General features: G+C 36.9%; 1 protein-coding gene across 1 annotated transcript in view; it reads right to left on the bottom strand.

Annotated features, from left to right (window-relative positions):
• Window positions 1-67: 67 nt before the first annotated feature.
• The window catches only part of LOC127625381 (serine/threonine-protein kinase 10-like), a 62,943-nt gene continuing 36,614 nt past the window's right edge, over window positions 68-26,396 (bottom strand). The window contains exons 6-19 of the mRNA XM_052100642.1: window positions 25,295-25,489; window positions 25,012-25,093; window positions 21,433-21,570; window positions 18,548-19,231; window positions 12,008-12,129; window positions 8,302-8,425; window positions 8,044-8,223; window positions 7,799-7,891; window positions 7,510-7,639; window positions 6,641-6,765; window positions 6,364-6,552; window positions 6,163-6,288; window positions 5,847-5,960; window positions 68-2,571 (exon numbers count right to left, since the gene is read on the bottom strand). Coding sequence (XP_051956602.1) covers window positions 2,431-2,571; window positions 5,847-5,960; window positions 6,163-6,288; window positions 6,364-6,552; window positions 6,641-6,765; window positions 7,510-7,639; window positions 7,799-7,891; window positions 8,044-8,223; window positions 8,302-8,425; window positions 12,008-12,129; window positions 18,548-19,231; window positions 21,433-21,570; window positions 25,012-25,093; window positions 25,295-25,489 — 2,443 coding nt within the window. The 3' untranslated portion in view covers window positions 68-2,430. The remainder of the gene's footprint in view (window positions 2,572-5,846; window positions 5,961-6,162; window positions 6,289-6,363; window positions 6,553-6,640; window positions 6,766-7,509; window positions 7,640-7,798; window positions 7,892-8,043; window positions 8,224-8,301; window positions 8,426-12,007; window positions 12,130-18,547; window positions 19,232-21,432; window positions 21,571-25,011; window positions 25,094-25,294; window positions 25,490-26,396) is intronic.

Below are 26,396 nucleotides of genomic sequence, written 5' to 3'. Positions count from 1 at the left end.
CACACACACACACACACACACACACTTGTAGAATTTATGGAAATGGATTCTAGGTCTGCTTCATTGGCATTTTAAAGGAAGACTATTTAGAGTAGCATTAAACAAATATTGGATTTTACCGATACCAACACCTAAGGTGGTGCAAAAGGCAGATAACCGATTAATCTTTTTAAAAAAAAGTTTAAAAAAAAACTATGGATGGAATAATAACAAATAAATCCTTACTAAGAAGAGCACAGACATTGAGGCTCCAAGATCAATAAAATCACAAAAGCAGTTTATTGTGCAAAATTCCAGTAATAACCAGAAAAATTCATATTTGTTGTATAACAGCAGACTTTTAACTAGAAAGAAGCCTTAAATACACCTGGGACTCTTATTTTGAAATGACAGAATTAGCTCTATTTATACAAGTATGTACTAAATGAAGCTTTTTATGGCTTTTAAATTCACCAAATGAAAAGATTTGTATATATACAGTATACATACACATTTTACCAACTGAGTTTTTTTGATGAGTAAAAGAAATAAAATAATAGCAGCAATTGCCACAGAATTTTGCAGATAACTGATAGTTCCAAAAAGCAACTATCGGCACTGATTAATCGTAAAAATGATATTTTGGTGTACCTTTAGTTTGGAGTATAAAAAATATTTATTTTTAAAATATGCTTTAATAAATATCTGTAAAATATTCAAGATATTTTTAAGATTTTTCTAGTTCATTCAAGTAAAACTTTTTCAGCTAAAATGTACACAAAACTGGCGCTAGAGGGTTTGAGATGAGGATCCCAAACTTTTTTTAACATAGTTCTAGAAGCTATATGGTACTTGGCCCCCTGACTACTCGCAAAACAATTATTTCTAAACAGTCATTTACTGAAATCGAATCAAATACAGATAATTCTTGGTATGAATAATAAACATCTCATTTATTATATGTACTCTTCTAGGACGACAGTTTCTTTACACAGACATACACACTAAACCTTTGGTTAAGCTGCAAGCCTAAAAAAAGTTAATTGTGATGGGAAGACATAAAAACTGAAATATTGAAATTAAAAAGTAATTGTAAAGGAACTAGAAAAACAGGTGTAAATCTCGTTCCCAATGTTCAGACATGTTTTCTAGAAATAAATATATCAAACGGCTCAAGAAAGCGAGCAGTTGTAAAATAACACAATAGGTAAAATTTGAACACATTTAAAGGAACACAACATATTGCACATTGGATAGGTGACAGTGATTCCAACAGCATGATACAAAATGATCAATACAATACAATACAATAAAACTAAACAGGAAAACATTATAACCACATTTAAACCTTAAACAAATATCTCGACACTTGTTAGTTTAGAGATTTTGGCATTAGCAAGTATCGTCAGTACCAGCACACGCTTATACCATCCAGTGTGTTGTGTTTACAGTAAATTTGCCACTGACAGTTTGGTGGACAAGTATAACTCGCATTTTGGTGAACATTGCGGGACAATAATAAAAGGGGTGAATTAGTTGTGGTCTAATACATACATTGACAAAAAACATCTCTGACGACAATAAAAGTATAATAAAAATAACTTAAATGTACCAATTAAAACATACGTTTCTGCTGTTCAGTTTAGTAACGAACAAATTATGCAGCAGTTCAGAAGGATTTTAATGGTAATAAAAAAACAAATTAAAAAAAAGAGCAACAAAACTTTTCCAGCATTTAAACGTCTGTACAAGGTTGAAATTGGTTCTATAATTTGTTAGATAAGTAAAGTGATAGTTGTAACTATGTTTATGTAAACGAATATAGAAAAAAGTAAAAATATATAAGAAACTATGAGAAATATGTAAAGTTTGTACAATATATTTGGCAACAGAAATGTAACTAAAGATAAAATTAGAAGAATAAAGCTTCTGAATGAAGGCAAAAGGGTCTGATCTCAGATCTTGAATGGTCATAATAAAGTGAAACAGCTCAATCCCCCTAATGAATTATTCATGAGTAAACAAACCCTTTTTAAATCAATGTATTGTATCAAAGGCACTTTCCTCAACATTGACCAGATATGTACCAATGAACCCACTGTTCAATGAACATAAGAGTATAGCTGGATGGGATTACTGATTTAGACATTCAAAATCAGCCATTACGAGCCAAGTAGGTACATTTTGGTGATTGATTTTGTTTGATTGGGGGGTAAATCTTAGCATTAGTTTAACTTGGTTATTTGGCTTTGTGGTTAAGTTGGTGCAAAACTTACTTTGGGAGCGTCAAACTGCATTAATGGATTTCAGATGCGATTTTTGAGCATTTTCATTGAGATCTGTGAGATGATATCTGATTAAACCTCCATACGAGTCTTCTAAGAAAATAAAACCTGAAGTAAAATACTTGGTGTGCAGTCCACAGACGTGAGGGTGTTTTGGGGCAGCAGCTCATGTGTTGGTGGAATCGGCGTATGGCAGGAACTTGCTGAGTCTGTTGGGTGAGCAGAGGTTCTGACACTCAGAGTCTTCACTCATCTTGAAGAAAAGCTCCTGCTCTCTTTTCTTCTGGTTCAGTTCATCCTCCAGAGCCTGAGAGAGGAGACACAGTTTAAATCTACAACTATCTGTAAATCATCTACATTTCACCATGTGCAGACATGTGTAAATGCATACAGTAGATGTCTTGAACAGCATGCGCTGGTTAAAGTGCCTGACAATCAAATGTGTTCATCAACAATGCAGTTAAAACTAGCTAACGATACTAAAAACACAGTGCAACAGCAAGCAGAAATCCCTTAAAAATAGGGATTCTAGAACATATCCAGCTCACACTTTAAACCAAATCATATCAAAATAAATATAAAGTTGTATTTTGCTTAAATGAAGCCTATTTTAGGAACATTAAAATTCATTGTGTTTTTTACATGATGGAAATTATTCTGATTTAAACACAATAAACTGTATTACTCAATTACGAATGAAATAACTATAAAATCTTTTTTAATTAGAATCAGGATTAAGAATAATGAAAATGACAAATAATTTTAGTGACCAATACATTTGGTTGCTTCTAATCTGTGGCACAAAATAACTGTTGGACTTATTGAGGAAATTCAAAGGAAACTTGTGAATTTCTTTTGGTCTGGACAACACTGGATTCGAGCTGCTGCTTTATACCTTCCTGTTCAAGAGCGAGGTCAAGGATTGATAGACATTAGATCCAGGCTATTAGGCTTTCCGTTTAAAAGCAGCTCAGAGACGGTGTATCACATGGATGTATCATGGCTAGGAGACAGCTTCTGTTCTTCTCAGGCGGGTCAGAAGTATGGGGTTCAACAAACATTTGTTCTTAATGGAGCTCCAGAATGATGATCGTGTGAATCTTACATCCTTCTAGAAGTCAGTTCTGGAGGCACGGAAGGTGTTTACCATTTCACGTTCATCAGATACACATGCTGGATTATGGCTTTATGAAGAGCCACTTTTTCTTAATGACTTTTTACCTTCAATACTTATGTCTGGTCCCAGTCTGCATGCATGTCTAACTGCTGCTAGATGCACAAAGTTGGGACATATTTTGACTATGAGCTCAGAGGAATTGAGAAGGACTGGGGTGAGATCTCTGCAGCTGCTGAAATGAGCTACTACTGAAATATTGAAGTCTGCATGTGGATCATAAGACTTTGGCAAATGACTCCATAGTAATTGATCAATGGAGAAAGGGTACAATGTATAAATGATTTAATAATTAATTTTTCATTACAAATGATATTATCAGCATAACAGTTTGAGTGAAAAAGTTGTGCTAAACGCGATGATTATGATATAATCATGATCCGGCAGGTACATTTTCACTGAGCATCTTAAGTGCTTTAATGACAGAAAACCTGTTCTTTTGTACAAAATGAGTTACAGCTAATGTCACAAATTTGCTTATTTGATAACTGATCACGAAATTGTGTGGAATATTAAATATTTCTTATATTATGTCATTGTAATCATGTTATCTCTAGCACACAAGCAACAGAGAGAGGAGCAGGCCATTTTATTTATATTAAGATTTTCGTACCTGCATTCCAATCTACATCTTGATGTAATGTGACGAGACTCATGTTGTGTGTGTGCGCAAGCCATTCACGCATCACAAGCCGATCAACTATTTAGCTCTTTTCTGTGAATTGCACCAGCAATGCTAGCACACGTGCCATAGGTATATATACGTATACACACATATACACACACACACACACACACACACACACACATATACACTCACCTAAAGGATTATTAGGAACACCTGTTCAATTTCTCATTAATGCAATTATCTAATCAACCAATCACATGGCAGTTGCTTCAATGCATTTAGGGGTGTGGTCCTGGTCAAGACAATCTCCTGAACTCCAAACTGAATGTCAGAATGGGAAAGAAAGGTGATTTAAGCAATTTTTTCTGAGTATTTCACAATCTGCTCAGTTACTGGGATTTTCACGCACAACCATTTCTAGGGTTTACAAAGAATGGTGTGAAAAGGGAAAAACATCCAGTATGCGGCAGTCCTGTGGGCGAAAATGCCTTGTTGATGCTAGAGGTCAGAGGAGAATGGGCCGACTGATTCAAGCTGATAGAAGAGCAACTTTGCCTGAAATAACCACTCGTTACAACCGAGGTATGCAGCAAAGCATTTGTGAAACCACAACACGCACAACCTTGAGGCGGATGGGCTACAACAGCAGAAGACCCCACTGGGTACCACTCATCTCCACTACAAATAGGAAAAAGAGGCTACAATTTGCAAGAGCTCACCAAAATTGGACAGTTGAAGACTGGAAAAATGTTGCCTGGTCTGATGAGTCTCGATTTCTGTTGAGACATTCAGATGGTAGAGTCAGAATTTGGCATAAACAGAATGAGAACATGGATCCATCATGCCTTGTTACCACTGTGCAGGCTGGTGGTGGTGGTGTAATGGTGTGGGGGATGTTTTCTTGGCACACTTTAGGCCCCTTAGTGCCAATTGGGCATCGTTTAAATGCCACGGCCTACCTGAGCATTGTTTCTGACCATGTCCATCCCTTTATGGCCACCATGTACCCATCCTCTGATGGCTACTTCCAGCAGGATAATGCACCATGTCACAAAGCTCTAATCATTTCAAATTTGGTTTCTTGAACATGACAATGAGTTCACTGTACTAAAATGGCCCCCACAGTCACCAGATCTCAACCCAATAGAGCATCTTTGGGATGTGGTGGAACAGGAGCTTAGTGTCCTGGATGTGCATCCCACAAATCTCCATCAACTGCAAGATGCTATCCTATCAATATGGGCCAACATTTCTAAAGAATGCTTTCAGCACCTTGTTGAATCAATGCCACGTAGAATTAAGGCAGTTCTGAAGGCGAAAGGGGGTCAAACACAGTATTAGTATGGTGTTCCTAATAATCCTTTAGGTGAGTGTATGTGTGTGTGTATATTTTTATTTTTTTCTTTAGGTCAAATATGATCCATGTTTTCTTGCAATTCACCTAATTATTATACGTTAGGAAGTGTCTGTTTGCACACGGGTGTAAACTGCATCTGCCACACAGTGCAACTATTTGGACCCCAATAGTCTGGTGAAACCACAGAAATATACAACAAACTAAACAGTAGGCTTTGCTGCCGTGGCATGGGTGTGAATGTGTACTGATGTCCTATTGACTGTGGATCGAATCTGCGTTTTGTCCCACTCTTCTTCCAGTCCGATTTTCTGTTTCCACTCTTAACATTTACTTAAATAACACTTAAAATAATGACTATAAATGTTGATGTATTTTTTGCACTAGAACTGCGAGTAAGCATGGACAAATTAGTGAGCATCAGACCTTCTTCCTGGGCTTGAGCTGCTCTCTCCAGTCCTTCAGCTGCTGGTTGTGCTGCTCATCCAGTGACTTCAGACGCAGTGTTTCGTTCTCTATCAGCAGATGACACTTCTCGTTCTGCATGACACATTCACATACAACAGTTACAGGCGTGTTCAGTATCTGCTAAAGCTTCATGGTGTATTGCCTTTCAATATTTGACCTAGTCAGGCAAATGCAAAGTAACGGGCAACAATGTCTGCCATTTGTACATAGACCAACAACTAAAACAACGCACAGACTCAAATAAATCTCATGCTTGCACATATGTCCGTGTCACCTGTAGCTGCTGCAGTTCTCTGATGTTGCTGTCACACTGGCCAATCATCTCCCTCATCTGATTGTCATGTTTCTGCTGCTGGTGCAGTCGCTCCGCTTTCTGACGCTTCTCCTCCTGTCTGGAAAACTAAAAAAGAGAGAGCCAAGTATTAAGGTGGAGAACACATGCAGAAATAAGAGGTGAAAGAGAGAGGCGCTGTACCTGTTTAATCTTCTCGCGGTCTTCTGCAGAGCTTCCGGTGGAGTTGATCCTCAGGCTCTTCTTGAACATCATCATTCGTGTTTTGCCCTCGTTGCGCTGGATCTTGGGCAGTCTGTTCTTCTCCTGCTGCTGCCGGGCCTTCAGGATCTCAATCATGCGCTGGTTGTAACACTGCATCTGCTCTTGTTCCTGTCACATAACAAATGATCAGACATGGATGAGGATCAGAGCACTGAATGATCTTTCATATCAGTATAAAGAGCTGAAGCTCTCTGACCTTCTCGTGTTTCTTTAGGAGCTGGTGTCGCTGCAGGAAGTACTGGTCCTTCAGCTGCTGTTTGAACAGCTGGTGTCTCTCATGAATGTTCTTCTCTTCCAGGTCCCAGATAGTGGTCTCACGCTCTGACAGATTGAAACAGAGCTTGGATTGTAAGCAATGAGCAAGCGTACACCTAAGAGTCTGCATGTTAATTTAGGATTCAAAACTTCCCAAAAATGAACACTTGCATTGTATATCCTAGTGGTCTTATGTTATTTTTATGATGCCACTGAACATTGAATTCCACATAAGGATTTCCCTCAACACGTACTGTTCCTGTGCTGCTTTTGCAATGTACACGCTGACTGTTGTGAAAATGTCAATAAATAAAAATATACATTACATGTTCTTAAGAGTGTCTACACCTCTTCATTGTGTGGTTGGTATTATTTATGGATTATGCATTTCAATTCATAGAGTTTTTACACAGAATGTCTCCCAAAAACTCAACATCCGTAACTCAAGTAGACTAGACTGAACATTTTCAAATGTCTGCACTATAAAAAGGACTTAAATATTTATCTGTTTCTCAGCCACACCTATTGCATCACTTCTGAATACATAGATTTACCCACTGGAGTCTTATGATTACTTATATGCTGCATTTATGTGCTTTTTTGAGCTTCACATTTTTAGTTACAATTCACTTGCATTGTATGGACCTACAGAGCTGAAATGTTCTTCTAAAATCTTCATTTGAGTTCTGCAGAAGAAAGAAAGTCATACACATCTGGGATTTCATGAGGGTGAGTAAATGTTACATTTTTGTGTGAACTATCCCTTTAAGCTTTATCCACCTGGTCGCACGTCCCCAACCCTGTCTATACCTCTAATGAGATTCTGTTTTTTGTTGAGGCACTGCCGCTCCGTCTCGGAGATCTCACACTTGTTTTCAGCAATGATCCTCTTCAGCGTTGACTCAAGATATTCCTTCTGATCTGCAAGAAACTTCTCTTCCTGTACAAATAACAGCCAGGAATAATAATACAGATACCCTCTGGCACAGAGAGACACTCTGATGATTATGGTAATAATCCTCGGCCGACTGCAGATGTCATATGAAATATGTGGCATCCAGGAGTATGACACAAAGCCCATTCAATATGTGAAGCGTACCTCAGTTAATTTCATCTGTTGAAAGTTGTTGATTTTGACCTTCAGACTGTCTTTCCTCTCACTCCTGGGTAGTTTCTCCACCTCTTGTTTTACCTGAGACAAATCAGAGATAAATGTAGGTGATTTTGATCTACAGTGGCCCCACAGGTTTGCATAAATATGTTTTATGAAAGCCATTGCAATAGATAATAAAATTATAGACCACAAATCAACACAAATATTAAATGTATGACTCATTCTCTCACCTCTTTCTTCTTGTGTTTCATCTGGTCCAGGAACTTGTGGTAGGCTTTGTCCTGTTCGGCGCGGATGCGTTTGGTCTCATCTCGCAGTCGTATGGCATGATCCGTCTCCATCTTCTCTATGGTCTGTTTCTGCTGTTTCTCCAGCGTCTCCAGTTCTGTGTCGTAGTATTTCTTCTTGGCCTGTGAACACAGACATAGACGGATATTTCAGCTTTGTTACTCTTCTTTCGACATGTCACATAGCAGAGACACACTCACATTCATGTCCTGGTCAAATCTGCGCTGCATCTGCTCACGCTGGTCTTTGAGTTTGAAGTTGAGAATGGCCTGAGCGCGATGCTGCTCTTTCTGTAACAAACGCAGCTCTCGCAGCTCCTGACGCCTGCATGTGCAAGAACACAGACATTTACACACATGCACAAAACAACTCAATTTATTACATTCCCTCAAGGAAATCTGCAAAACTCAACACCACTATGCTTGGGTTGGGGGTTGTGGGTGGTTGCCAGGCCATTGCCTTACAGTTGCTATGGTGTTCTGGGTGGTTGTCTATACTGACTCGAGTCATAAAGTCCCTATGATATTCTGGTATCTAGATCAGCATTAATCTAGTCAACAAAATTACTGATGAAAATGTTTTTTGATGAATGTTTTTTTAACTTTCGTCTGTACCTACAATGTAGCACATCAACAGGTGAACTTGAACTAGGTTACGTGGTAGTCAAAATGCGTAACTTGCACACTTATTTTTGTCTTGTTTTCTAGTAAAAAAAATATAGAAATATTCTCAAAACAAGATAAATTTACTAAGCAAAATGACATAAGATATTTTGTCTTGTTTTCAAAGAAATCTAACTAAACTTGGTGAGGTTTAAGCTTAAAACAAGAAAAAAAAAAAAACAAGTGTTATTTTTAAAGGGAAAACAAGATAATGTTTCTTAGCCCATTGGCAGATTTTTTTACATAAAGTTTACAGATTTTGGTCAGATTTCTCTGAAAACAGGACTTAATATCTTATGCCATTTTGCTTGTCGACCAAATATACCTTGTTCAAAGAATATTTAGATATTTATACTGGAAAACAATACAAAATCACTTTGAGAAAATGTTTTGCAGTGTATTGTAAATGTGCAGTTTCCTTTAAAAAAATGCTACACATAATGCAACATCCTAAATTGTCCACACACACACGCGCACGAGCACACACAGAATAATATACAGATTTTGCTGTTTTGGAAGGAAATTGGTACTTTATTTCACCAAAGTGGCATTCAACTGATCACAATGTATATTCAGGACATTACTGATGTAAAAATCAGCATCATCACTATTTGAAAAAAGTCATTTTTGATCAAATCTAGACAGGCCACATTTCCAGCAGCCTTCACTCGAACACTTTATCCTTGAGTAATCATACTAATTGACTAACTTGGTTCTAGAAAATCACTTGACAATATATCAAACACAGTTGAAAGCTATTTGGTTCATTAAATGAAGCTTAACGTTGTCTTTGTGTTTGTTTTTGAGTTGCCACAGTATGCAATAGACTGGCATGTCTTAAGGTCAATATTAAATATTAAAAACTCAGTCAATCATTGATTTGAGAAATTAAAGCTATAAAACGCTTGAAATTGCCAAAAAAAAAAAAACTGCAGATTTCATACAAAGGTGTACACAACAGCCTTTAAATACAAAGTTCAACTGGCTCTAACAAGGACAGAAAGAGATGTGGAAGGCCAGATGTACAACTAAACAAGAGGATAAGTACATCAAGAGTCTCTAGTTTGAGAAATAGACACCTCACATGTCCTCAGCTGACAGCTTCATTGAATTCTACCCACTCAACACCAGTTTCATGTATAACAGTAAAGAGACGACTCAGGGGTGCAGGCCTTATGGGAAGAACTGCAAACAAAAAGGCACTTTTGAAACTGAAAGAAAAGGTTGGAGTGGGCAAAGAAACACAGACATTGTGACAGTGTTTTGGATCTTAAACCTCATTGAGCTTTTGTGGGAGCAGCTAGACTGTAAGGTGCGTGAGAAGTGCCTGACAAGACAGTCACATCTATGGCAAGTGCTACAGTGAGGTGTGGGGTGAAATGTCACCCGAGTATCTGGACAAACTGACAGATAGAATGCCAAGGATCTGCAAAGCTGTTATTGCTGCACGTAGAGTTTTTTTTGATGAGAACTCTTTGAAGTAGTTTAAGAAGTTCTGAAAAACTATTTCAAATTGTAAAAGTAATTTGTCACATTATTAATGTCCTGACTAGACATTGTGATCCGTTGAATGACACTTAGGTGGCTAAAAGTGCCAATTTATTTCCATAAGAGCAAAATCTGTACATTATTCCAAACTTTTGGCTGCCAGTATGTATGTATGTATATATATATATATATATACACACACACACACACACACACACACGTATATTCTGTATATATATATTAGGGGTGTAAATCGGAAGTTTCATCATGATACAATCTTGTATCGATTCTCTTAGCCAGCGATCTGATGTTTGCCAATACCTCAAAGTCTGCCACGATATGATTACATTTCGATTAGATTCAGGGGCCTGGGATCTATTTTGTGTCTATTTTACACAATCAATTACATTTATAATGTCAAAAATGCAACCAAAATATATACTTTCTTTTCTAATAAAAATATCTAATCATCCTTAAAACAAGCATATATATATGCAGCATATATATATATATATATATACTAAAAACCAAAGGAGAACAACTCTTTGGAGGACTATTTGAAAAGGAGAGAGTAAAAAATTACTTAAATACTGATCCGTTTCTCAGCCACACCTATCATATCTCTTCAGCAGACATGCATTAAACCACTAGAGTCATATGGAGTACTTTTATGCTGCCTTTATGTGCTTTTCTGAGCTTCAAAGTTCTGGTCACCATTCACTTGCATTGTATGGACCTACAGAGCTGAGATAATCTTCAAAAAATCTTAATTTGTGTTCTGCTGAAGAAAGAAAGTCACACATCTGGGATGGCATGAGGGTGAGTAAATGATGAGAGAATTTTCATATTTGGGTGAACTATTCCTTTAACAAACTGTTTGTGTATCATGTTGCATGTTGGATGCGTTTTGTTTATTTTCTTCACCCAATCATAAGCCGAATTATTAGAGGTATCATTCATATCTGTAGCAAAACCAGTCTGGGAAAAATGATATGCCAACATTTAATACTTTGAATTATGAGTTTGGTCTAATCGCAAACCCCAAGTATGAGCAATAGTAATAGTGGTTGCAATAGTAGTTGTGATGCATGCCTTAACAAACACCACTTATAAATGTTTGTAATGTTATTATAATTAATATCACAAATTATGCAATTTGAATCCCTAACTTTAAATTTGGCTTGCCTTTTAAACACCACTAATGAAATTACACACAGTTTTTACATGGGATTGAATGTCACAAAGACTGCCAAGAACATGGCCTGGCTATAGTTCACCCCAAAATCAAAAGAGAAAAATAAGACTACATGTTGTATCAAGAAATTGAAGCCTATTTTAGGACCATTAGGATTTGCATTAAGACATTGACCCCTAAATATCTGGGTCTGTGATTGTAGTCACTATCACACCACTAGATGGCAGAAGTGGAGATGTTTTGTACAATATTTGTATGTAATGGTGAAAGAGCAGAGTGGTTTCAACAGAACAGATCAGCCTGAAAACAGAACGGTTCATGATATTTCAAATGATGGATTGATCAGTTTAAAGGAGATCTTAAACAGACTAAAAACAACCCATTTACTCTGGCAGTACACAAAGATTCCCTTGTGAATTTTTGTCCCATTCGGAAGGACCTGAGGCCTAAAAATGTCCGTTTAGTCAGCCGAAATACAAGAACAAGTGGAAAAGCTGCTGCGGTTTTCTCACTGAAGAGCTTGATTTAAGGGAGAATAGAGAAGTGATGGTGTAAACCTGCCTGAGGAACCTCATCTCCTCGTCTTTCGTCTCATCGTCACTGATGACTTTGGTGGTGGTGACACACACCTCTGTATCGTCAACCCAGAATTTACGGGTGCGTTTGAGCGTCTTCTTGGAGTCCTGGTGGGAAAGAAAGAGTAATAAGAGAAATAAAGAAAAGAGACTGATGGGTGAGGACTGGGACACAAATTAACCATAGCTCGGGGCTAAAATAGCACAAAAGAGTGGACAAAATGTCCCAGATATTTAAAATGTTGCAGCAACAAATGCTGCAGAAGAGAATTTCCTGTTTTTTGTTTTTTATTTGATATATCCAAATGTATTTATCTGATATATGACAAATCTTGATATTCCTAAATGCAGGCAAAATTTTCTTTATGGAAAATATAATTTCATATTTTCTTGGTATTAATATGGGGTTAAAAATGAGCAGCACAGTTTCTTCACAGGTTTTCATGTGAATCACCCACCCACAAAAATAAAAACTTGACATGTGTTGGTCTACTTTGTCACTTCAAAATAAAAACAATGTTTTACTCCAAAAATCTAAAAATACTTTAATGTGTCCACAAACCCTTCATAAACTAATAATCATGAAACTTTTAACATCCAACATAACAGAATGTCACAGATCACACTTGTCCATTGACAATTTTTTATAATTGTTCAAATGCAATAAATCTCAAAAAGGTTGAAATTCAGATGAAATATCAAGATTAAGAGAAGTACAGCCATTAAATAAAGGTGTTGAGATCTTACTCTATATATTGTATACTGTATGCTATAATAATATATATATATGAGTGTGTGTGTGTGTGTGTGTGTGTGTGTGTGTGTGTGTGTGTACAATATACAACCCCCCTAAAAAAAGATACAAATATATTTACAAAATTATTTAAATGAATAATAAAGAAATAAATAATGATAGTATGTATGGTGATTTTTGTTTTTGTATTGCAGATAGTAATAACAATCTAATGAGAATCTCCATTTATAATAAATAAATACAATTATAATTCTAAAGTAAATAATTTGGTTATGCAGTATGATAAAGCATTACGGTAATGAGAATTTAGTTGCCTTGAAAATAATGTCAGAATGCAAATAAATAAATAAATAAAATAAAATAATGCCTATTGTTTTTTAGAAGCACTATAATTAAATGTTTAATTTTGTCATAAAATTATGACAAAAATACTTTTTTTGAAATGTGTTCTGGACATGTCTTCGTGACATTCAAATATTCACATTAAATGACAGCAGAACATGAGTTCAGAATAACTTTTGAAATTCTTTTGGAATACCTAATGCATAACTTGTAAAAAGTCATTTGTCTAATAAAGATGGCACATGTACAAATGAAGCTCTCTAGTTCATCCAATCAGATGCAGTCAAGATGGCAAACATCACTGCTAATCGACATCATTTGGATCTCTTCATATAAATTCATCACTTTAGCATTGAAACCTCTCTGTGTTTGACACAGCTAAGTAAACATTCACCTCCTCCCTAAAAAGAGTTTGTGTCGTATCATCTGTGCAGGGTTGGGGAGTAACCGTTAAATGCTGATGTTTGTCATTATGTTTTCAACACATTTATATAAATGAGGGTGTTTCATTTTTAAGTTATATTAAGTATATAAAAGGAGAAAAGTTACTGGAATGAATCAAAATCCCCACTACTAGTAAATTTGGCCGTTCAAGTGATATTTACCCTTCCTCAATAAATACTGCTCTCAGATTATAATTTATTAAAATTGAAGTCATATAAATACAAATATTATGTTTTGAGTGTGGTATGTGTCAGTTCTCTACTGTTATGAGGCACTGAATGCTGTCTGTGCATCCTGTGATATAGCAACAATTTTCGATACTTGTGCACAAACTTTTGAAAAAAATAAAAGTCTTCTAATCATTTTGACCCTACAGTATAAGAACTGAAGGACAGCAAAGAGTTCAACTGCTGAATACCAATGAGAAAAAAATGCTGACATTAGAAATTAGAATGTTTTCTGGCGCTCAAAACAATGAACAGGATGCCAGTGATGGCTGACCCGACAATCATCACAGAGACTGAAGCACAATGCTTAATGAACCAGAAACAAAGAGCGTTTGCTGGTAATGGATGAAAAATCTGACATGCTTTTCACAGACAAGCTGCTTGAAATATAAAAGATGCTAGTGAATGACTTCAATTAAAGAAACTCTCTGGGTTCAATACAAGTTTAAGCTCTATTACAACAAAAAATTATTTGAATCGTCTCTCAAATTGTAAAAACCATGAAATCATTGAAACCAAAAAAAAAAAAAAATCACGACAATGCATTGTCTTGGCTGTGTGCTTTAGGGTCATTGTCCTGTTGGAAGGTGAACCTTTGGCCCAGTCAGAGCGCTCTGGACCAGGTTTTCATTGAAGATATCTCTGTATTTTACTGCGTTCAGCTTTCCTTCAACGCTGACCTGTCCTCCAGTCACTGCTGCTGAACAACACCCCCACAGCATGATGCTACCACCACCATGCTTCACCGTTGGGATGGTATAGCGCAGGTAATGAGCGGTGCCTGGTTTCCTCCATACATGATGCTTGGGATTGAGGCCAAACCGTTCAATCTTCATTTCATCAGAGTCTGAGAGTCCTTTGTACTTTTTTGCATGTCTTGCACTGAGGAGAGGCTTCCATCTGGCCACTCTGCCATAAAGCATAAAGAGTGTTGCAGTGATGGTTGTCCTTCTGCATGTTTCTCCCATCTTCACACATGATCTCTGGAGCTCAACCAGAGTGACCATTGGGTTCTTGGTCACCTCTCTTACCAAGGCACTCCTCTCCGATTGCTCAGTTTCGCCAGGTGGCCAGCGCTAGGAAGAGACCTGGTTTTTCCAAACCTCTTCCATTTAGCAATTATGGAGGCTCTTAGAAACCTTTAATGCAGGCAAAAAAGATTTTTAGCCTTCTCCAGATCCGTGCCTCAACACAGTGTCTCTGAGCTCAGCAGGCAGTTTGACCTCATGGCTTAGTTTTTGGCTCTGATATGCATTTTCAGCTGTGAGACCTTGCATATATAGACATGTGTATACCTTTTCAAATCATCTCCAACAAATTGTATTTGCCACATGTGGGCTCAAATTAAAGTGTAGTAACATCTCAAGGATAATCCAGAGAAATGCGATGCACCTGAGCTAAATTTCAAGTGTCATAGCAAAGGGTCCGGATACATACATCAATGTGATATTTCAGTTTTTTCTTTTTAATAAATTTGCAAAGTTATAAAAAAATCTGTAGATTGATGTGAAAATAATATACAATTATAGCATTTTAGCATAAGGCTGCAACATAACAAAATGTAAAAAAATGAAGGGGTCTGGATATTTTCTGAATGCACACATATACATATATACACACACACACTGTATATACAGTGGATATAAAAATTCTACACACCCCTGTTAAAATGCCAGGTTCTTGTGATGTAAAAGTCATGTCAGAACTTTTTCCACCTTTAATGTGACCTATAACAATTCAATTGAAAAACAAACTGTAATCTTTGAGGGGAAAACAAATAAATAAATAACTCACAATAACCTGGTTGCATAAGTGTGAACACCCTTAAACTAATACTTTGTTGAAGCACCTTTTGATTTTATTACAGCACTCAGTCTTTTTGGGTAGGAGTCTATTAGCATGGCACATCTTGACGTGGCAATATTTGCCCACTCTTCTTTGCAAAAGCACTCCAAAACTGTCAGATTGCGAGGACATCTCCTGTGCACAGCCCTCTTCAGATCACCCCACAGATGTTCAATTGGATTCAGGTCTGAGCTCTGGCTGGGCAATTCCAAAACGTTAATCTTCTTCTGGTGAAGCCATGCTTTTGTGGATTTGGATGTGTGCTTTGGGTCTTTGTCGTGCTGAAAGATTAACTTCCTCTTCACCTTCAGCTTTCTAATGGACGCCTGAAGGTTTTGTGCCAAAATTGCCTAGTATTTGGAACTGTTCATAATTTCCTCTACCCTGACTAAGGCCCCGGTTCCAGCTGAAGAAAAACAGCCCCAAAGCATGATGCTGCCACAAATACAGCATTGTCAAAAATACCGGTACTCTGGTACCAAGTCGGTACTCAAACAAAAATTTGTATATATATGTCCGTATGCATTTCTTATGAAGAAAAATGCCAATATGCAGCTTTATTAATACGAGAGCACTTTGCACATTAGTTTGGAAATTGTTTCTTATTAATTCTATTGTATGCTTGTTTATTTAAGTTTTGCTTTTTAGTACTTGGTAAACATTTAAATTAAAAGTTGCAAAAGTTGAAGCAAATCTTATATAAGTGTTCAAAAATACTTTAAGCATACATTGTTCAGTTTTGTTATAATTAAAAAATAATATATTTAAATTAAAGTGTTGCTCAATGGCATATTTCTGTTCTTAGTTCTGCTGCTAATGTTTTGTAGACTTTGTTAATAAAAGAGTGTTGTTTAGTAACCTGTATTTGTGTTAGGCTTTGTTTAGTAACCTGTATTTGTGTAAGGCTTTGTACCGAAAATGGTATTGAGTACCGTGAAATTTCACTGGTATTGGTACAGACTACTGAAATTTTGGTACTGTGACAACACTAGCCACCACCATGGTTCACTGTGGGTATGGTGTTCTTTGGGTGATGTGCAGTGTTGTTTTGTGCCAAATATACCTTTTGGAATTATGGCCAAAAAGTTCAACCTTGGTTTCATCAGACCATAACACATTTTCCCACGTGCTTTTGGGAGAATTAATGTTTGTTTTTGCAAACTTGAGCTGGGCTTGGATGTTTTTCTTTGTAAGAACAGGCTTCCGTCTTGCCACCCTACCCCATAGCCCATTCATATGAAGAATACGGGAGATTGTAGTCATGGGTAGCACACAGCCAGTATTTGCCGGAAATTCCTGCAGTTCATTTAATGTTGCTGTAGGCCTCTTGGAAGCCTCCCTGACCAGTTTTCTTCTCGTCTTTTCATAAATTTTGGAGGGACGTCCAGTTCTAGGTAATGTCTCTGTTGTGCCATATTTTCTCCACTTGATGATGACTGTCTAAACTGTGTTCCATGGTATATCTAATGCTTTGGAAATCTCCTGACTGATATCTTTCAACAATGAGATCCCTCTGATGCTTTGGATGCTCACTGTGGACCATAGCTTTTGCTCTGAGATGCAACTAAGAAAATGTCAAGAAAATCCTACTAGAACAGCTGAACATTATTTGTGATTAATCAGAGTGACTTTAAATGATGGCAGGTGTGTAATGACTTCTATTTAACATGAGTTTGAATGTGATTGGTTAATTCTGAGCATAGGGTGTGCACACTTATGCAACCAGGTTATTTTAAGGTTTTTAATTTTAATTTTCCCCCACAAAGATTTCAGTTTGTTTTTCAATTGAATTGTTCACATTATAGGTCACATTAAAAGTGGAAAAAGTTCTGACATGATTTATCTTTGTCTCATTCTTTTACATCACAAAAAACATTTCACCCAAAAATGTTAATTCTATCACCATTTACTAAAAGAGTGTGAAAACTGTAATAACTGCAAAATCCATAATAAAACCGAAAAGAACTTTGAAAGCCATTTTTACAGTTTCAGTGTTGGCATTTTGCTTCGTAGGACAGCATGGGATTTGTGCCTGTAAAAAGTTACTGGACCAATTTGTACCCTATTTGTGAAATTTGCTATCTCTGTCACTTGTTGTCCTTTAAATCATTGCAGAACTGTATTTCATCCATTGCGCATTAGGAAGAGAGTCCACGTGGTTATACATTTGTAATTATGGCATGATTGGTCTTCAATTAACCCAGGAGAGCACACATCACGCCTCATCGAACTGCACCGGTTGCCAATGGATGCTCGCATGAAGTTCAAGGTATTGATACTCGCTTACAAAACAACCACTGGTTCCCTACCCCCATCTACTTTAGCTACTTCAAGTTTAAAGAGGCACAATCACTTTCACAGACTTTCACTTCAGCTGTTCCTTGCTGGTGGAATAACTTACCAAACTCCACCAGACCAGCCAATTCTCTAGCCACCTTCAAGAAACATCTTAAGATGAATCTCTTTCACGAGAACTTGACCAAATCCTACTTATGCAATAGTCTATTTTCTTCTTTAAAAAAAAAAAAAATTCTCAATTAATTTTTTTACCTGCATGCATCTCACCTTCCTCTCTACTTGTGCTGTTCTAAGCAATTCACAACTTTGTATTACAGCACTTCTCTTATTACTGCCTCATAAGTTTGAATCACTTCTGTTGTATTAATCATTTGTAAGTAATTTTGGATAAAATTATTAATCTGCTAAATGAATAAATTTAAAATAATGTAATGGTGATTACTTTATTAATTAGCATCTCATGTAACTAATTTTATTCTAAATTTATGGATTGATAGCTCTTATTTCTTTATAAGTTTATGTTTTTTGACTCGTCCTAGATTTTGGAACTATAGTCAAATTAGAAGGATCTCTGAAACATTATGTACAAAACACACAGAGAAAAACATAGACGTACCCGGACAGAGATGGTGCCAGTGTCCTGGTTGACCGACATGTCTCCAGACATATTCAGGCTCATGTCCATGTTTTCGCTGTCCTCGTAAGAGTATCGCTTTGATAACCTGCCATTTGAGTAAGGAACCAGACTCTCCACATCCTCCCCAACCAAAGATGACCTGTCGCTCACTCCAGACAAAAGGTTTTGCAGCTCCTTGGATGCAGTTCTGTTGAGCACCTCGTATGGTTGTTTGGTGGACAAAGACCAGTCTGGAACTCCTTCTGGGCACTCTTCTGTCTCCGGTTCCTCAGGCTTCTCTGACTTCACCAATGGATGCTCCGTAGTATCTGAAGAAGACTCAGATGTCTCTGAAGGTTCTGCTGTTCTCAGTGGTAAAGATAACTCTGGTACTGAGCTCTTGATTGCTTTGGAGTCCTCCTCTGAGGTGGGTGTGCTCTTCCCATCCTCGATCCCGGAGTCAGAGCAGGAGGTCTTGCCTGATGTCTCGCTCTCTGGTTTGTCATGATCTTCCCCAGGTAACTTGTCGCTGAGGCCGTCCAGCTCTTCGACCGGGGTCTCTGCAATCACTGGGTTCCTGGGCTTCTCCTCAACCTCCATTAACGTTTTGGTCAGGCGTTTGTCATGCAGATGGTCCCCTACTAAACTGGTCTCACTGGGTTCAGACAGGTCTTTGCCTGGGGCCTTGAAACAGGTTAAGATAAAGAGAAGGTTTTGACAAGTCAACAAATGTCCAACATATATGAGAACTTCTTCAAAACCATTTAAAATCATCCCTATTTAATAGCAGGTCACAGGTTTATTAAACTTGGTCAGAGTACACTAACAATTACTCAGCTGGTTTTGAGCAGGAAAGTCCTTTCAGTGGCCACAATAAAACTGATAAAGGAAATGTGTTGAAATGATGACCAGCTATTAATGAAGACATGACAACAGGTCAGAGACTAGTGAAAACGCATGAACTACAGCCAAATTTAGCACTCATGTGTTGCAAATTACGGTTTCATTTTCTTTTCTTTCTTTTAGTTCAGGATCACCCCATGGTTCAATCTGTTTTATTGTCTCTCTATATGTCCAATTCTATTTTCTCTTACTTATGACTTTAATCTAGAATTCTTAACCATAAGGTCCATTGAAAACTGAATAATTATAATAATAATAATAACAACAGATTTTTCTAAAGAAAATGTGAGTGGTGTGTGTTCTAGTTGGTTGCTAGGGCATTAGTGTGCTTTTGGTAAGGCTTTGAGTGATTTTTTGCTTTTTGCCATGTGGTTACTAGGATGTTCTGGATAGTTGCTAGAGTGTTTCTATGCAGTCTCTTGGGTTCTGGGTGGTTACTAGGGCATTGATATATAGTTGATTAGGTACTCTGAGTGCTGTTTAGTATGGTAGTACTTGATTGCTTGGGTGTTGCTATGCGGAATGCTGAGGTCAAAGTCTCTTTCAAGGCAACTCAGAGACAGTTTAGCAGAGACAGACCACTGGTGTTCAAATAAATGGGAGAAATTGGAATGCCCAAAGGCCAACGGTTAAAGAAAAGGAAGTCCTGCCTTATAGGTAAATGAGCTAATCTCCTTTTAGATACAGACATTGCCTGTCAATCAACTAGAGAACAAGCATGCACATTAGCTGTATCCATAGAAATAGCATCTCAGCCTGCCCGGGAGTGTTACAAAAATGGCTGCCAAGGAACTGACTTGTCTTGCTTTAAAGGGACATCAACTCAGTCTACTTGGCGGACATCTTGGGAACGCTCCCGGGTAGTTATTTTCTATAGATCCAAGCAGCATACAAGTACTGCTACCATCTACTTGAATGGAGAAAGACCGAAATCTCCAAAAAATTGTTGGTCAATATTATGATCAAATAACTTCAAATCAGCAAGTAAGAATAATAGTAACAGTGAGGCAGGGCATATGCTGTATAATCAAGTACATCTCTTGTGAAATTCTTCCTATCAAGATTTGTATAACCCCTTTTTCTGTGCAACAGGAAAGTCCAGTGCTTTTATTAATTCTAAAGAAGTGTGAATGTCATGTCTTTTGTTTCATTATTTATGTGGTTGAAGGCCACGGAAGAGGACATTTTTCAAGTGCTATTTTTGAACGTTCATACCGCTGTGCCATGTCAACACTGTTACTCTGGAATACAGTACTTGCAGGGCCTAGAATAGCACTTTAAGTCACTAATGTTAAAGTTGGGTGTGGACACATTCTGGTACAGTCAAATTATGTTTGAAGGTATTCAAATCAGATTGTGTTGTTTCGGGCACAACTACGAGTAGTGGCACCTACAGCCCTTGAGAAGTGTATACTGAGAAAACAGTATGGGGAAAATGCTCTTTTCAAAGTATTGTGATATGTTAACTCTCACAATAATACTGCAACGATATTCTAAGTCCAAGAGCGATATTTTTTTTAAATGAACAATATTCATGGGATTGTACTTTATTTCCTCATTTAAGACGTTAAGTACGAAGTCTTAGACCTTTTTTCCCCGATTTTCCTATACCTTTTGCTTCAAATTCAAGTTTGTTATATTGTGATTCACCTTGGAGCTGATTGGTTTGGTTCAAATATTTTATTGAAGAATTCTTTGAAATCCCTATGGAGAAAATCAATGAGAAAAATACTTCTGAACCAAAGCCAAAAGTGGGCAGGCACTGTTGTGCTCTATTGCTCTGTGTACTTGTGCTGTTACCTTTCCCCAATAAGCTCACATGGAAAAACAAAGTAAACATTTGGGTCAGTGTCAATTAAAGTTCGTCAAAGAGCTACAACAAAAGAATCTCTCTTTGCACCCTGAGCACTTTTCCATGAGCATAATTTATAAAGTAAACTCATAGAAATTTGAGTGTGCACTGAAAGTGAAACATGCCAGACCTGTACAGATGAGAGGTCAGCTGGCTCATCATCTTCTGCTTCATGATTGTCATCGATCTCCTCCATCACTTCTGCTTTAGCTTCAGCTACCAGCTCTCTCAGCGGCCGGTTCGTCTTCACAGAGCTCACAAAGGAGTGCTGAAATGAAGACCACATGTACAAAGATTATTCTGTTTCCATTTAACAATCATAAGAGTACAAACTCAATAGACAGAGCGATAATGAAGAAAGAATGATAGACAGAATGATATAACAAACATTAGAACGAACAAACAAATGATAGAACTGACGTTAGAATGAACAAACAAACAAACAATCAGCAGAGCAAAGATGCAATAGAAAAAACAAACTAACAATTGAACTAACAATAGAACATATAATGGAATAAACTAAATGTTAGAGCCAAAGGATACGCAAACAAACCATTGAATAGAACAAACATTAGAACAAAATATAGCATAATCCTTGACCTTTCAGATTGTTGTGGGACTTGTCACATCATCTCACATGAAATACACAAGCATTCAGCAAAATGAAACATTGCCCTTTCACAGTGAGCCTGTGGTTTCATTATGACAATAGCGGAGTTAGATGATGGTTCATAGGTGCACAGGTAAATTGAAGTCTGTGAAACCACTGGTGTATTGGAGAGAAACGCTGATCTCATGTTTTATTCAGCTGAGTTGCACCTTGTTTAAGTGTCGCAGCTGCTGAGTGCATGTGAAGGGGAGTCAAGCATTAAAAACACACGGCCAGCAATATCAATTACCCTCGTATATGACCGCAACTCACCCTGGCAGTGAAGAGAACACTACTGTACAGCCAAAAAAGAAAGACAAACACCCCATTTCATATACTTTCTGCCCTACATATAATTCCAGATTGGCATCCTGTTTTCAACTGGCTATGATTTAGGATACACCAATTCTAAAGGTGTCTGGATGCTTGAAATGTACAAGCACAGCAAAAGTGGATACATTTGTGACAGTTCACTTTTAGACTTTTCAGATGTAGAAAAGTGGCGAGAAAAACAATCCTGAAGTTGCCGTAGCAGTTTATAGATGCATGCACCTAAACACAAAGTAATAATGAATTGTAGGGTAAAGACTCTATTGAGTAAAATTAAAACTTCAGTATTTTTATTCTAAACAAATTGAAACGCTGGTGTAAGTGCTCTATTTTCATTTACAAGTCTCAAGTTTTATTTATTTATTTTTTTCAATTAAAAATCTTGTTTAAAGTTTCAAATTTAATTTCAGTGCTAAATCTGAAAATATAAATAAATAAAACATTACTTTTTATTTTTAGTAAGCAAATATCAATCAGTTGCCATGCCTAATTTCCATTTTTAAACCCCCATGTCAAATTGAGGCAAAAAAATGTGTCTGAATAAAAAAACTATAATAATACCGGTCACCTTCAGCCCATAAACCATCTGTCTCTTTGTTTGTGTGTGGCAGACCGTTACAATCAGTAATATGAAACAGAAGGCAAAGTGGTATCAGAAATAAACATGAGCTGAAGATCCATTAGCTGAAGCAGCTCTGCAGATGTCATGAAGTTGGCTCCTGGCCTAACACTCAGGATGCAAAATTGTCTTTGCCACAAAGACAATGGCGAGCGAATTGAAAGAGTATATGGGTCATAAATAGTTCTTACTGGCGATGTATTATTGTGATAGTGCAATACATTTTTGTTTCTATGACTGTGAAATTATTAAGCTGTTTTTCTCTTGCCTATATGCCACAAATGGCACCATTCGTATCTCTCGCAGCATCATAAACAAGATAGTCTGCAGAGAAAGTTGTGATTTTTTTCCTCATATTTTCTTTTTGGTGACTGAATGCGAGGAATATTCCACATATTTGTTGCTGCATTGAGTTCAGGAGAAAAAACATCCTAGCATAAATATATGCTATGCTGCAAACTTTGTTTTAAATGGAAATCCACTGGTATAGAAACTGACTTATTATAGAATTATTATTATTATTATTATTATTATTATGTTATTATTAGGGTTGTCGATTCAATGCTTTAATTTACTGCGATTAATTTTAAAAATAAGCTTCAATTACCACTTTCCAGTTTTTATGAGTCTCGGTCAACAGGGAACAAACTACACATGGATAGCAGACAGCACAAGATGAAGACGTGTTCTTGGAATTAAGCACAGCTGAACAGAGCGCAACTCCAAATGCAGGGATCTCCAGACATGTTTTTTTCTAAGTTTCAAACCATGTTTAACTGGACACAGCATCCTAAAACTGCTCCGTTTATAATGCAACACACAACCAAAGTGGGATGCTCCAAAAGCCTCTTTCTGATACACGCATACATAGAAAAGCCCTTATTAATCCCTTAGTAAGAGTTTACCTCGTGTGCCACAATAATATCATGTATAACCAGAATTGTATTATTGTATTCATTATATGTATGTTTATAATTATTTAAATATACTTATGTATAATTATTTAATTGTAATATATTGAATTATTTGTATTTTATTTGAACTGAATTTATTTAATTGCCTTTCTCTGCAAACTTTGATATAATTAATGAATTGTGGATAATTCTGTGATTTAATCGGCATATATTGGAATTCATTTCATTGATCATTTTAACTGACTGACAGCCCTAGTTTTTTGGGCTTATGTGTATACATTTGGTTAGAAACAAGCTGATTTAAATAAATTGATCAAATCATGATCTATCTTTGATGTAACAAAGACAGAAGTTATTTAAATATATAATGAACAAAAATCATGGCAAATAAAAAAATGTCAAGTAAATTAATTTTATTTCAGATGGAAAGGTTAATAAGTAGCTGGAGTTGCTCTGTAGCTCTTCAAAAATAAGACGGGTTTTCTATCAATTTAAGGTGCATCATAATGCAATGCGACAGATGTTGCGTTAAGTGTAGACAGTACCAATGATTATAATGGGAGCAATTTCCATTTGACGGGACAGTATAGACAAGGTGTGAGGCATTTACATGACACAGAATTCAGATTAATACAGAAGTATGACAACTGTCTCCTTTAGATTTCTAGAAAACCAGAATATTGGCTTAATCTGGATGTCAATCGGGTTAACGTTCAAATGATCAATTCATAATCAGAATATGACCAAATTCCAATATCAATAAAAAAAATATTTTGGGAGTTAATTGGGATTTCTAAGAACAAGAATATTGGCTTAATCTGGTTATGTCAGTCCAGTTAACATTTAAATGAGAAATACATAATCGGACTATGACAATATCCCAGTATTAATCAGAATGATCTTTTTGGAAGTAAACAATGATTGTGAAAGTTTCTGAACTCCTCAGCTGTTCAGTTTTATTTTCTGACTTGGATGGGATGATTGTAGACATATATTCTACAACAAGAATACAAATTACAATAATTCCCTCCGACCTGCGGGACAGGAAGTGACTGCCACGATGAGGGGATCAGAGGTTTCCTTCATGCACAGTTATTTGCACATACTGTCTGAAAGAGCCTTGTGTTTAAATAAATTGACTCCTCTAGGGGAGAATAATTATGGAAGTTTAACATGAGTATGTGTGAAATTCCTTACTTCGAGAAGCTGAGCAGCAGTCGGCCTCGTCTCTGGGTTTTTTTCCAAAGCCTTTTCCAGGAAATCCTTAAATTCCATTGACCTAAAATACACAAAACCCTTAGTGTCTTACAGCGATACACTATCATAAAACATTATTCATTGGTTATTCATAGTCTGAATCTAGAAATGTTGAAAGCTGCATATCTAACTAAGAAAGTCACAGTTATGCTCGGCAAAAGGCCCATCTTTGGAGACAATCTTCGGTCACTCCCTTAACCCCCCATCCCCTTTTGTGGCTTACCACTTTGTGGGCTGCTCCAGGGTGGGCGGCTCAGACTTGGCAATTTTAAGCAGGACCCTCATGGGGTTTAGCTCATGGTGGGGCGGCTCAATCTGAGCCAGCTCTATCAGTGTGATTCCCAGAGACCAGATGTCTGCTTTGTAGTCATATGGAGCATCTTTCATGGTTTCACACATCACAACCTCAGGAGCCATCCTGAACACATGGAACATATCACATAACGTACATCAGATGCTCACACGAGTATCATAATGGACATGCAATAGGAATCTCAGCCTGGCCAAGCTGGCTATAAAGGGCTTGACTGTACTTGTTAGGTTGGGAGACCAGCCTACCAAATAGCTAAATACAAGTGTAACCAGGCTGGACACCAGCTAGATAAGCTTAAACCAGTTGGCCAGGCTAAGAGACCAGTTAAACCATCTTAAAACAATATTTTTTTTTTTCAGCAGGGCTGTTAGATAATAAAGGCTTTTAAATATATTTCATTTAAGAAAACCTGTCGTAAAGGACTGCAGGCCAGTCACTGACTAGCCACTAAACGAATTAATGAAGAAACAGAGAATTGTCAGTACAAGTAAATAAAGCGCTGCTGATATTAATGAGCTCCTGTAAAGCAAAACTTTGGTTGAATGATTGCCATTCCAATGTGGTATAACATGTCCTCTACAGCTTTAGATGAGCTTCACACAACTTCATAATTTTATAAAAACATATGAAACTAATGGATCCTCAATTGAACTTGCCCAATAACCAGGGTTCCCACACTTTTTTTTTTACCACTGAATATCCATGACTTTTAATGTCATTCATGATTGCTGAATAAGTATTTTGTAAAAAAAAAAAAAAAAAAAAAAAAAAAAAATTCATAGAGATTGGTAAATAAAGCCCAATGTGTCTTCTTCCAAAAGACACTACAACTGTGTCCATACTCCAAAGGGTCCAGTAAATACAACCATTTAAGTTAAGGTATGTAATTTACCTTTTCATGGTTTGTGCAAGAGGGGTGCGTATCAACAGGTTAAAGCAGTCTCAGTATAATATAACAATTTTATTTATTTTTTAAATCACTACAGTAACAGTTGACTGGATATCATGTTTT

Source organism: Xyrauchen texanus, chromosome 31, assembly GCF_025860055.1.
Source record: "Xyrauchen texanus isolate HMW12.3.18 chromosome 31, RBS_HiC_50CHRs, whole genome shotgun sequence".
Taxonomy (NCBI): Eukaryota; Metazoa; Chordata; class Actinopteri; order Cypriniformes; family Catostomidae; genus Xyrauchen; species Xyrauchen texanus.
The sequence above is the reverse complement of the archived record's forward strand: the minus strand, read 5'-3'. Positions and strand labels throughout refer to the sequence as shown.